Below are 13753 nucleotides of genomic sequence, written 5' to 3' on the forward strand. Positions count from 1 at the left end.
TCTTCAGGATCGTCAGTCCACTTAAACTCACTCCCGTGGCACAGCAGCTGTCTCAGGTAAACTGTGTTTGAAAGCAGGTTTGGTTTCCCAGCACTCTCAGCGTTGTTTTATCTCCAGGCCTGACAATCTCCAGTTTTTCTTTGAGCCTACTCTTGTCTGGCTCCACACCTGCACCATCTTGTCCCCCAGAAAGGTGATTCATTCACACTAAACTGTTCCGATGAACCTTCCAGCAACTCTCTCATGTGCTGTTTCATCTCTGGTTGAAGTCACTCGTCTTTGTATTCGCCTGCCCTGTGGCTCCTCCTCCCTCTGACTCCTCACACCTGGAACCCACCTGAGACAGTCACGACTTGCTGAGCGTCATCTTTGAGATTAATACTGCCAGTGACGAAACCAAACGCCTGTATTATTATTGGAATATTGATCCACTATTGACTCCTTTTTGTTCTGGTCATCAGCTTCATGAGGTTCTCTCTCTTTAATCTGACCCCTCACATGTTTTGTCACTCAGCAGCGAGTCACGTCCACCTGAAACTTTTACAAACACAGGTAGAGTTTTCTGTCTTTAACTCTCACCTGGAGTCTGCAGGTGTGAAGCTTTGTAGTATTTGGATGAATGTGTTGTTCCCGATGTTGTTCGGCTCTGATGTCGAGCTCTTTCACCACATGTGTTTCTGCTGAGTCTCTCTGTTTGTGTGTAATCGATCACCTGTCTGTTCACACAGGTCAGTCTCTCCAGGTGTGAATCTTCCTGCTCCACGAGAACCACAAAATGAATCACAGAACACAATGAGCTCTGCTTTGTCTCCTCTGTGAGCAGCAGTGAGTAGTGTAGTGGTTATGACCTTTGAACTCTCTACAGACTCCTCTGTGTGTTGTGTTGGTGCAGACATGTCTTTAACAGTTTAGAGTCTCTGATGTTAGGGTTATGTTGAAGCTCCGCCTCTAAACCCTCACTGAACGTCTGCCAGCTGCGGGCCAACTCACTGAGAGGATAATTCGACCACTAATAATCGTCATACTCTGGGAGTTGGAGTTGACTCCTCCCGTCCCTAGCTTCAGAAACTCTGAACACAAAGCAGAACCTCAAATACTTATAAAAACCTGTGTGTGTGTGTGTGTGTGTGTGTGTGTGTGTGTGTGTGTGTGTGTGTGTGTGCGTGTGTGTGTGTGTGTGTGTCTCACAGTCTCAGGAGGACCGGGACACTCGCAGGTTTCAGTTGAAGATTGCTGAGCTCAGTTCAGTCGTCAGGAAGCTGGAGGATCGAAACGCTCTGCTGTCAGAGGAACGCAATGAGCTGGTAACACACACACACACACACACACACACACACACACACACACACACATGTGGTGGTATTGGGAGTATTTCCTGTATTTCCTTGTCTTTGTGCAGTTGAAGCGTCTGCGGGAGGCGGAGAGTCAGTTTCTTCCTCTTCTGGACAAAAACAAACGTCTGAGCAGGAAGAACGAGGAGCTTGCTCTCGCTCTGCGTCGCCTCGATAACAAGCTCCGCTTTGTCACCCAAGAGAACATGGAGATGGTAACTATGGTAACCTTGAAAGCTGAATACACAGTTGGAGCAGCGGTTTATTAATCAGCTGTAAGATCAGCTCTCTCTTTATTGGTGCCTGTGTCCACAAACAGCGTTTTTTCGCTGACAGCGCCCACGACGAGTTTTCACACTGCATCAGTGTTGCTGCGACTCCCTGCTCATAACATTGAGCCGTTTAAATCAGAAAGAAGAATCGCAGTTTATCTGATCACATACTCGGTCCACTTGGTCCAAACGTTTTCGACTTCGAGGGAAGATGACAGCCTTTCCATGACATATATTTCTATCCTTCGTCGATGGTTGGTGGGTCAGATTTGAGCCATTTCCTTGTCACTGCTTCTTTGCTTGCTGTCAGAAGTATTTATGACTGTTTTTATGGCCGTGTAATAAAATGTAAAATGTAGTTGAACAGGTTGAGCTCCATGGTGCTTGACATATTCTTCTCCAGCCCTCCCTTGAAATATAAAAATGTCCTTCCTTTCCCAACTCTCTTTCAGACACCATGTATTTTCAGGCTTGGGCTGGAGTATTACACGCCGTGGAAATGATCTTACTACATAAGGATTCATGTTCATTCATTCATATATAATAAATAGTAAGGCCTTTTTTCAGCTGACCTTTTCTTTCCGTCTGCACTCTCATACAAAAGAACATGATACAAAGATCTCATTATAAATGTAAGCATCACATATCTTATTCAGGATAGTTTCATCGAGGCATCACAGACACAGGCCTCATTCCAACCAGTGCACATCACCCATATTTACCTCTTATGTATGCTGAGGTAAAGAAAGAAAAGACAATTGTTTTGTAACGATGCACTTCTACACAGTCATATCTGAACTTCCCTCAGGATCAATAAAGTATCCATCCATCTATCCATCCATCTATCCATCCATCTATCCATCCAACTCCTTCCCCCTGAGATTACGGAGGAGTTGATTCCTTAATCAGTCTCGGTAATTGCAGTTTTATCGGTGTCCACCTGATATTGAAAACATCAGTCCTTAGTTGGAGATCAGCTGTCATGCTTTCCATCAGATATACACTTCTTCGTCTTTCCCTCCATAGTTGGACAGTTGTTGGCTTTGCATTTCTCCATAACACTGTAATCATGTTCTTTGCAATCAGCAGCAACACCCCACGTGCCTCTGGTTTTTGTTCTCATGGCCTCTGGAGTTTCTCCTCACATAAGGTAGGTCTAATCCCAGCATGTGTCTGATCTCTGTTTGAATGTCACTCCAGTATTGATACAATTGAGGGCAGTCCCAAAAATGTGTGTGATCGCCAGCCTTCCCACACTGTCTCCAGCATCATTGTGAGGTGTTGCCGTATCTCGCCAACACGAAATACTCTCCTTCTACTTTTCCATTCACACTCTCTCCACGTGGGACTGCTTGTTGATTTGTGACCCTCAAGTCTTTTCCCACATATCATCAGTGATGTTGATATTCATTATGGTACATTGTCTTGAAGCCATCTGTCGTGCGCTATCAGGTTCTTTTTAATAACTTCTTCCATCGTCAACATGAAGATCTTATCTAACTTAGATGGTGGTTTACGTATATGCGCCCAATCCACAGCGTCTGTGTCTCATTTGAATAAATCTAAAAATCCGTCTCTGACGAGCTTTCGTTGTTGCAGGCCGCCCAGAACTGTGACGATTATAATTCTCCTTTCTCTTTTAACTGTGTATTACAGTAATGACTGAATACACCTTTTAAGTTAATGCAGTGTGGACTGAGTTTGTCCAGGCGAATACGGCCAGTCAAAGTTAGGTAAAGTCAAAAAAACCAGAACAAACCAGAGCCAGATACACCTGGGGCTAACCTCACACCTTGTAGGGGGCTCCGGGGGCAGCGGGGGGTTGTTGATTTTATGGCCATAATTAAATTGTTGATCTCATCAGAATTAACAAAACTCTCTCGCTCAATCTCAAACTCATACATACACAATACAGCTCTCTCTCAGTTACCAAACTGTCTCTCTCTCACACACTCACACTACCTGTTTCCATCACTAGTCCTGGCTCTGCTGGCACCACTGGCTGTGCCGTCTGTGCTGCTGAAACCATTAAATTAACTAAAACATCACGACAGCTTAGCCAACTCTGCTTTGTTACTCTGCTAAACAAATGTAGATCTGGGACTTTGCTTTCCTTTAAATCAATATGTTCTTCATTTGATTAAACTGACACTTATTAACTGTTAAAGCTTGATGAGATCTATTCAGATGCAACAAGCCCCTCATGACATGATCTCAAGGCTGTATAACTACTGTAGGCCACAGACGGATTATCATGACCACGGGCCCTGGACACAAACTCGCCACGGGCCCCTGCCTACACACACAAACAGCACACACATAACAACACCGGGCAACACACAACCACACAAAATTACTGTCCTTTTAGGTTTGTTTTGTTTGGCACCTGCCATGTACAGGACAATATATATACTATGGGAGGGACAGCAAGCTCAAATAGCCAGCCCTTGCAGTATTATAGAGTAAAACACTCCTTAATTAAAATATAACCACCTAATACAAATAGTGAAAGTAATAAAGGCAACATGAATGAACATCAGTAAAGAGCCACAGCTACGACCACACAAAACCACAGTGGAACTATTCACCTAAACCACCGGCATGAGTACCATCGTCTTGGCTCACTTTTCCGGTGAAAGATGTTGAGATGGATGAAATTTGCTGCAGCAAGGCGACATCTTTGGCTTCTTTTTCTTTCCTTTGTTTTCGTTTAGCTGATCCGCTGAGCGCCCGCTTCTCTCTTTATGTTTGACCCCCAGCGTAGGTACTTACGTCATTGTGTCATCACACATTACTGATTTAATCTTATAATTTCTCAAACATTCAAATGATTTTATTATCATACTACATTTTCAACAACAATGTAGACAACAACAACTCTGAAGCCAAGGGCCCCTATTGGCTCTGGGGCCCTGGGCACACGCCCACTTTGCCCATGCGGTAATCCGTCTATGCTGTAGGCTATTCATAGTATTCGATTGCAGACATCTAGGTGGCGAACACCGGGTGACAGAAATCAAATAGCAGGTGATTATCATTACATGAAGACTATGGGCATCGCCCAAAGAGCGGTGGTCCTGTGCCAGATTGTAGGGCAAACACGTAATGAGAACGCCACAAACACGTAATGAGAACGCCACAAACAAGAGCCAAAACGGACAGAAACAACATCAGTTTGCAACAGCACGTTCAGTACTCGCATCTCCCAACTTCCTCGAATGCATCAGGAATGATCGATCCGACCTCCGTTCAACAAACGAGCATTATAAGTTGTTTTCTTCTCCTCTTGAGGACGGACCTGACAAAGCTTCATTTTTACTTTTGACAAATCTGCATTGTGACGTTGAACTTTGGGCAAATGGAAGTGGAAGTGAAATTACTTTTTTTTTACTCACCTGGTGTTTTTTCTCCGGCTGTGAGTAGATTCGAGAAGCTACCGGGTAACGTGCGTCGAAGTGCTGCAGATTTGATGGGCATCACGTGAGACTGATTTGCATCGCATGCATTGGCCTGTGTGTACGTGCTCCGCCCGTTAGTGACCTCAGGGGGGATGGCTCCGGATGGCAGGTTTACAAAGGGGGATGCATCCCCCCTCATCCCCCTACAAATCGCCTACTGCGTATAGGGCTATGGTCTGAGGGAGTGATCGGACCAATATCACATTGTTCTATTCTATGAACATCTCTACTGAAGATGATCAAATCTATTGTAGAGTAGATTGCATGCGGTGAGGAGTTGTGAGTGTAGTCACGACTGGATGGATGCATTTCTCTCCAAACCTTAATAACACCGACTTCTGTCATTAGGCCGTTTGTTTTCTTACTGATACCTTTGGAATCTGAGTTTCCACTCCAGGAGTCTTGGATTGAGACGTACATTAAATTAAAGTACCCTGACTTTTTGTTGCCATTATTCCAAAGACCAGTCACTCCCTGGGGGGACATACACTTTAAAGAGACTCACTAAGGTTCCTTCCACGCTCCCATTTATCAAAACAAATCCGCCTTCTTTGTCTGTAAGTTCTGATCTGTGTTCATATTTTACAGCACTTGATAACAGCATGGCCACTTAATTTGGTGTGTTAGTGTCACTCGGGTGAGTTTCTTGCAGAAAGGCTATTTGAATATTATCCTTTAATTTCAACAGAATCTTCCCTCTCAATTGGACTGAGTCACCTGTTAATGTTAAAAAAGCTACTATTTTGCATTCAAGCAATTTAGCATCATTACCCACACATATACATGGAACGCCCCCCAAAGGACCTGACAGGGAGTGAACAAAAAAAGAACATTAAACAACAGGAGCAGAACAGAATATGATTTAACAGTATAACATTACTGTGACTTCCACTTTAGAGCTCTCCTCTGTGACCCTACATGAGCCTCCAAGGGAAAACCCCTCTCCCAGGACCGGAGGAGGGAGCCCTAGCTGAAGATGGCTGCACCAGAAAGTCCCACCATGTTCCTAAGATTATTATATTAAGTGTATTTACAAGGTTAATAACATTTTTATTATAGTGCAGAATTACATCGACGGACTCACCCACCTTACCCTTTGGATTTTTGGAGTTTATTTAACCTTAAAAGGAGCAAGGCAAGCAGAGAAATATGTCCAGTCTGAAGTTGTTGGTGTTGAGGTCCTTCTGAAGGCCTCCAGTTTGCCTCGTGTTTAGAGCGTGACGTGCGTCTCCTCCCTGCTGGCTGCTGCCACAGTTTGTCCATCAGAGTCTCTGGGGGTTTGATGATTTCCACAGGGAATCCTTTCCTCAATAGATCCTGGGTTGCCTCCTTCACAGTCTCATAAATTCAGGTTTCATCATCATATTTGACTTTTAGTAGTGCCGGGTACAAGTTTTGAAACTGAATCTGTTGGTCTTTCAAAACTCTGCGTGCCTCTGCGTATTCTGCGGTGCGCTCTTTTGATTTGAGGGGTTATTTTGTCGGGTATATCAAGATTTCCCCGGAGTAACTTTTCCACAAAGGAGATCATAGATGGAGATTCTTTTTCTGCACCCTCGGGAACTCTGTATATCCTTATGTTCTCACTTCCTCCTCCCCCGGTCAGTTATTTTGGTGTTTAGTTTGATTTGCAACTTCAGCATTTCTGTTAGGATGTCATCTGTGTTTTGGATTCTCAGCGTTCATTATGCGCTCTTCCGTTTCGTCCAGTCAGGTGTTCGTTTTCACAGATTCTTCCTTAATGTCCTCAAACTGCTTCTTATTATCCTGGCGAAAATCCCTCAGCTCCTGCAGGATCAGGTCCAGATCTGCGGTCTCTTCCCTAGGCATGATGTTAGCATGTTTGCTAGCAGTAGCTGGTGGGTGGCCTTGAGGTTGTTTAGTTTCATAGTCATTTATTTCTGGAGATTTCGTATTCCTGTTCTTATCAAGTTAAACAAATAAGAAAAATTCACACTTTTGGGGGAGTCTAATGTCTTTTAAGAGGGAGATCTTTCACTATGCTACAATCTTGACAATGTTCCACCTGGAAGTCCACGACTTCAATTTCAGAGCGCTTCTCACCAGCACTTGTGAAAGTTGTCTGGTTGCACTTCCGCTTCACTAAATAGTGATGGTTAAGTCTGTTTTAAATTGTTCTGTGTGCTTAGTTTTGCTTTAATTCAATGACATTTTTTAAATAACAAAAAAACGATGGAAAGGAATTGTGTCCTGGCATTAGCAGCAGCTCTACACCTGGAAATTGTACCCTTGAAAAAAAGAAACGATACGCTTCTCCTCCGCCATTGTTGTTGACAAGGTTGATATCTGAAGTGGCCCCCCTTCTTGATTTTAGTAGTTGATGAGGGAAACCTTACATTGATGAGCGTAGCGGTGTTCCGAAAGTTAAACTATTTTCAGTTGAGTGCACTGTGAGTGCAGCGGCAAAATAGCTGCCTCCGAGGGCATTTTTGCGATGAGGATGCTGAGGCTGAAAGCGCTGAACTGCTTGGTTTTGTAAAGAAAATAGGCGCTGCCAGCACAAAAAACACAGGTAGTGGACACAGGCCCTGCAGCTGCTCTCTCTTTATCATTAAGCTGTTACAGATGCATACAGATGAACTATTCAGAAGTACAGTGGGTAAAATAAGTATTGAACACATCAACATTTTTCTCAGTAAATGTATTTCTAATGGGGCTATTGTAATGAAATGTTCACCAAATGTCAGAAACAACCCATACAATCCACACATGCAAAGAAATCAAACCATAGATGTCCATAAATTAAGTTGTGTGTAATAATTTGAAATGACACAGGGAAAAAGTATTAAACACATGAAGAAAGGGAGGTGCAAAAAGGCATGGAAAGCCAAGACACCAGCTTAAATCTATTAGTAGTTAGACAGCAATCCTGCCCCTTGTCAGTGCAAATTAATATCAGCTGGTTCAGTCCCAACTGATGGCCTATAAAAAGGTGTCTCATTACCAAGGTGTCACACAAGAAACATCTCATGATGGGTAAAAGCAAAGAGCTCTCTCAAGACCTTCGCAACCTTATTGTTGCAAAACATACTGATGGCATTGGTTACAGAAGGATTTCTAAACTCCTGAATGTTCCACTGAGCACTGTTGGAGTTATAACCCGGAAGTGGAAAGAACTTCATTTCAACATAAACCGGCCACGACCAGGTGCTCCTCGCAAGATGTCTGACAGAGGAGTGAAAAGAATTATCAGAAGAGTTATCCAAGAGCCAAGGACCACTTGTGGAGTGCTTCAGAAAGACCTGGAATTAGCAGGTTCAATTGTTTCAAAGAAAACAATAAGTAATGCACTCAACCGCCATGGCCTGTATGCACGCTCACCACGCAAGACTCCATTGCTGAAGAAAAAGCATGTTGAAGCTCGTTTAAAGTTTGCTGCACAACATTTGGACAAGCCTGTGAAATACTGGGAGAATATAGTCTGGTCAGATGAGACCAAAATTGAACTCTTTGGATGCCATGATACACACCATGTTTGGAGGACAAATGGCACTGCACATCACTCCAAAAGGACCATACCAACAGTTTGCAGGTGGGAACATCATGGCGCAGGGCTGTTTTTCAGCATACGGTACCGGCATACTTCATATAATTGATTGCCGGATGAATGGAAAAATGTACAGAGACATTCTTGATAAAACTCTGCTGCCATCTACCAGGATGCTGAAGATGAAACGAGGGTGGACATTTCAGCAAGACAATGATCCCAAACACACAGCCAAGCAAACTCTCAGTTGGTTTCAGAGAAAGAAAATAAAGCTGCTAGAATGGCCCAGCCAATCACCTGACTTGAATCCAATTGAAAATCTATGGAAAGAACTAAAGATCAGAGTTCACAGAAGAGGCCCACAGAACCTTCAAGATCTGAAGACTGTTTGTGTGGAAGAATGGGCCAGAATCACACCTGAGCAATGCATGCGACTAGTTTCTCCATACAGGAGGCGTCTTGAAGCTGTCATCACCAACAAAGGCTTTTGTACAGAGTATTAAATACATTTCAGTAAGCGTGTTCAATACTTTTTCCCTCTGTCATTCCATTTTATTTCACATAACTTAATTTCTGAACTTACTTGTTTTTGTTTATTTGTATGTATGATTACTTGAGTTGTTACCAACATCTGGTTAAAATTTCATATCAATAGCACCTTTAGAAATATATTTACTGAGAAAATGGTGACGTGTTCAATACTTATTTTACCCGCTGTACATCTGGAAAACTCAAGAGTTCTGTGGGCAGGAAGTGACCTCACTATCAGACACTAACAGCTGTGTTGGTTGTTCCTCAGAGGAGGCCGAGTTCTCTGAACGACCTGGACCGCAGCCACTCCTCCAGTTACCATGGCTACAGCCAGGATGACAGAGAGATGGAGTTCCTACGGTTACAAGTTCTGGAGCAGCAACACATCATTGAAGACCTGTCCAAGGTACTAATACTGCTGGTACTACTACTCCTGTGAAAACTGTTAATGCAACAACACTCACTGACGACTTTTCAAAGTTACAAATACTACTGTGAAATAACACGTCTTTATCAGAGTACAAAACTTAATCTAAAGTAAAACTATGTTTGTGTTTTCAGGCTCTGGAAACGGCTGGTTATGTAAAGAATGTTATAGTAAGTATTCCTCAGCTCTACTTCTACTGTCAGTACTGTTACTGTGTGATGTCAGTGATGAGCAGCCATATAATCAAAGAGTGGCTTATTACAGATGAGCAGGTGAACGTGCTTAAGCGTTCAGATAAACACACAGAAATCTTTATGGTGGAGACCAAATACGGAGTGAGAATATTGGACAAAATATCACTGATATTATGATATACATGATGAGGACGAAGTTGCTGGTGTTGCTGTGTTGCCTCAGGAGAGAGACATGTTGCTGAGGTACAGACATCAGGACTCGGTGAGGAGGAAGCGAACCTTCAGAGCCTGCAGGGTGAGAACAACCTGCTGATTGTTAAACTATCTTGTCTTCTGATACTAGTGCTAGTTATACTACTATGTCTACCACAAATACTACCACCAGTACTACCACCAGTACTTGTTTTTGTAACATTGTTAACAGATGTAACAGATGTTACTGTGTGTGTGTGTGTGTGTGTGTGTGTGTGTACATGTGTGTGCAGGTCATTGAGACGTTTTATGGTTATGATGAAGAAGCCTCAGTGGACTCTGATGGATCATCTTTGTCCTTTCACACCGACAGAACTCCAGATACTGAACCAGAGGAGGTACACACACACACACACACACACACACACACACACACACACACACATTCAGGTAAGGCAATGGAAGGGTTCACTCCTCCAGTAAATAGAACGTGTCTTGTTTGGGGGGTCAGGGTTAGATATTTCTATTCCATTCAGATAATAGAACACTTCAGCTATTAGCCACAAAGCTAATAGTATGCTGACAAGAGTCAGAGTGAATATCTTACAGTTGACTTGTAATAAACGAACCGTATGCTAGCAGTATGCTATCAGAACAACAGAACTTTGATGAACTGTTCATCACTTTTACAATAAATACATTCAGTGACTAAAACATTATTACACAAACCCTGACTGGTCTCACTGTTGTGTTACTGTCTGACTAGTTTATGTATGGTGTGTACAGGTGTGTGTGCGTGAGGAGGCGGAGCTTCGTTACCGCCAGCTGACTCAGGAGTATCAGGCGCTGCAGCGAGCGTATGCTCTGCTGACAGAGACGAGCGGAGGAAACTACGACGCAGAGAAAGAGATCAAGGTGAGCCTCCAAGCAAGGCAGGTTGAGGGTTCTGTTCCCTGTAAAGGAGCAAGGCAGCAGCAGGTTGAGGGTTCTGTTCTGTGTTTCAGACCAGAGAGCAGCTGCTGAGTGAACTCAGTCGATACGAGTGCAGAGTTGCAGATCTAGAGTCAGCTCTGAATCAACAAGGACTGGTAACACACACACACACACACACACACACACACACACACACACACACTGAATGATGATGTCACAGTAATAAACATGTCTAAATAATAAAGAGGAAGGTATACTATGAAGCAAGTTCAACATACCCAGATATTCTTTTGGTAAGCTGGCTCTACAAAGCATGAAGCCCCAGTCATAGATAACAGTCAGAGATAACAGAGATAACAGTCAGAGAGAACAGTCAGAGATAACAGCCAGAGATAACAGTCAGAGAGAACAGTCAGAGATAACAGCCAGAGATAACAGTCAGAGATAACAGCCAGAGATAACAGTCAGAGATAACAGTCAGAGATAACAGAGATAACAGTCAGAGATAACAGTCAGAGATAACAGCCAGAGATAACAGTCAGAGATAACAGAGATAACAGTCAGAGATAACAGTCATAGATAACAACCAGAGATAACAGAGATAACAGTCAGAGATGACAGAGATAACAGTCAGAGATAACAGTCAGAGATAACAGTCATAGATAACAGTCATAGACAACAGAGATAACAGTCAGAGAGAACAGTCATAGATAACAGCCAGAGATAACAGAGATAACAGTCAGAGAGAACAGTCAGAGAGAACAGTCAGAGAGAACAGCCAGAGAGAACAGCCAGAGATAACAGTCAGAGAGAACAGTCAGAAAGAACAGTCAGAGATAACAGCCAGAGATAACAGTCATAGATAACAGAGAGAACAGTCAGAGATAACAGCCAGAGATAACAGAGAGAACAGTCAGAGATAACAGCCAGAGATAACAGAGAGAACAGTCAGAGATAACAGCCAGAGATAACAGAGAGAACAGTCAGAGATAACAGCCAGAGATAACAGAGAGAACAGTCAGAGAGAACAGTCAGAGATAACAGTCAGAGAGAACAGTCAAAAAGAACAGTCAGAGATAACAGCCAGAGATAACAGTCATAGATAACAGTCATAGATAACAGTCAGAGATAACAGTCAGAGATAACAGCCAGAGATAACAGCCAGAGATAACAGAGAGAACAGTCAGAGATAACAGCCAGAGATAACAGTCAAAAAGAACAGTCAGAGAGAACAGAGAGAACAGTCAGAGATAACAGTCGGAGATAACAGAGAGAACAGTCAGAGATAACAGCCAGAGATAACAGTCAAAAAGAACAGTCAGAGATAACAGTCGGAGATAACAGAGAGAACAGTCATAGATAACAGCCAGAGATAACAGAGAGAACAGTCAGACAGAACAGTCAGAGATAACAGAGAGAACAGTCAGAGATAACAGTCAGAGATAACAGAGAGAACAGTCAGAGATAACAGTCAGAGATAACAGTCAGAGAGAACAGTCAGAGAGAACAGTCAGAGAGAACAGCCAGAGATAACAGAGAGAACAGTCAGAGATAACAGTCAGAGAGAACAGTCAGAGAGAACAGCCAGAGATTACAGAGAGAACAGTCAGAGATAACAGTCAGAGAGAACAGTCAGAGATAACAGCCAGAGATAACAGTCAAAAAGAACAGTCAGAGATAACAGAGAGAACAGTCAGAGAGAACAGTCAGAGAGAACAGCCAGAGATAACAGAGAGAACAGTCAGAGATAACAGTCAGAGATAACAGAGATAACAGTCAGAGATAACAGCCAGAGATAACAGAGAGAACAGTCAGAGAGAACAGTCAGAGATAACAGTCAGAGAGAACAGTCAGAAAGAACAGTCAGAGATAACAGTCAGAGATAACAGAGAGAACAGTCAGAGATAACGGCCAGAGATAACAGAGGACAGTCAGAGAGAACAGTCAGAGATAACAGAGAGAACAGTCAGAGAGAACAGTCAGAGAGAACAGAGATAACAGTCAGAGAGAACAGTCAGAGATAACAGCCAGAGATAACAGAGAGAATAGTCAGAGAGAACAGTCAGAGATAACAGTCAGAGAGAGCAGTCAGAGATAACAGTCAGAGAGAACAGTCAGAGATAACAGCCAGAGAGAACAGTCAAAAAGAACAGTCGGAGATAACAGTCAGAGATAACAGTCATAGATAACAGCCAGAGATAACAGAGAGAACAGTCAGAGATAACAGTCAGAGAGAACAGTCAGAGAGAACAGTCAGAGAGAACAGCCAGAGATAACAGAGAGAACAGTCAGAGATAACAGCCAGAGATAACAGTCAGAGAGAACAGTCAGAGATAACAGCCAGAGATAACAGTCAGAGAGAACAGCCAGAGATAACAGAGATAACAGTCAGAGATAACAGTCAGACATAACGGCCAGAGAGAACAGAGATAACAGTCAGAGATAACAGTCAGAGATAACAGAGAGAACAGTCAGAGATAACAGTCAGAGATAACAGCCAGAGATAACAGTCAAAAAGAACAGTCAGAGATAACAGTTGGAGATAACAGTCAGAGATAACAGTCAGAGATAACAGTCATAGATAACAGCCAGAGATAACAGAGAGAACAGTCAGAGATAACAGCCAGAGATAACAGAGATAACAGTCAGAGATAACAGAGAGAACAGTCAGAGAGAACAGTCAGAGATAACAGCCAGAGATAACAGAGATAACAGTCATAGATATGTATGTTCTGGAGAATCACAGATTGGCCGGTAGTGATGATTATGATGATTTATTTATTTTTTCTCTTTGATTTAACACCATCATTTAAGATAGTTGCACACTGGCAGGCGAGCTGACAGAGGGCAAAGTTTGGTTCTTACTCGCCAAGTAAATATCCACGAAGAAGAAGTAAGACTGGAACA

The 13753-nt window shown here is 43.0% G+C and overlaps 1 protein-coding gene across 5 annotated transcripts in view; it reads left to right on the forward strand.

Annotated features, from left to right (window-relative positions):
• jakmip3 (Janus kinase and microtubule interacting protein 3) overlaps positions 1 to 13753 on the forward strand; it is a 40619-nt gene that overhangs the window by 10546 nt on the left and 16320 nt on the right. For all 5 annotated transcript variants that reach the window (XR_011308322.1, XM_069664513.1, XM_069664514.1 and 2 more), the window contains 8 exons: positions 1191 to 1304; positions 1400 to 1546; positions 9369 to 9506; positions 9662 to 9697; positions 9945 to 10016; positions 10207 to 10311; positions 10700 to 10828; positions 10918 to 11001. Coding sequence is in view for 4 of the 5 variants with exons in the window: in XM_069664513.1 (XP_069520614.1) it covers positions 1191 to 1304; positions 1400 to 1546; positions 9369 to 9506; positions 9662 to 9697; positions 9945 to 10016; positions 10207 to 10311; positions 10700 to 10828; positions 10918 to 11001 (825 nt within the window). In the remaining variant the exon portion in view is untranslated. The remainder of the gene's footprint in view (positions 1 to 1190; positions 1305 to 1399; positions 1547 to 9368; positions 9507 to 9661; positions 9698 to 9944; positions 10017 to 10206; positions 10312 to 10699; positions 10829 to 10917; positions 11002 to 13753) is intronic.

This window comes from Semicossyphus pulcher, unplaced genomic scaffold (assembly GCF_022749685.1).
Source record: "Semicossyphus pulcher isolate SPU_LCO1_2020_fin unplaced genomic scaffold, fSemPul1.0.p SCAF_16, whole genome shotgun sequence".
Taxonomy (NCBI): Eukaryota; Metazoa; Chordata; class Actinopteri; order Labriformes; family Labridae; genus Semicossyphus; species Semicossyphus pulcher.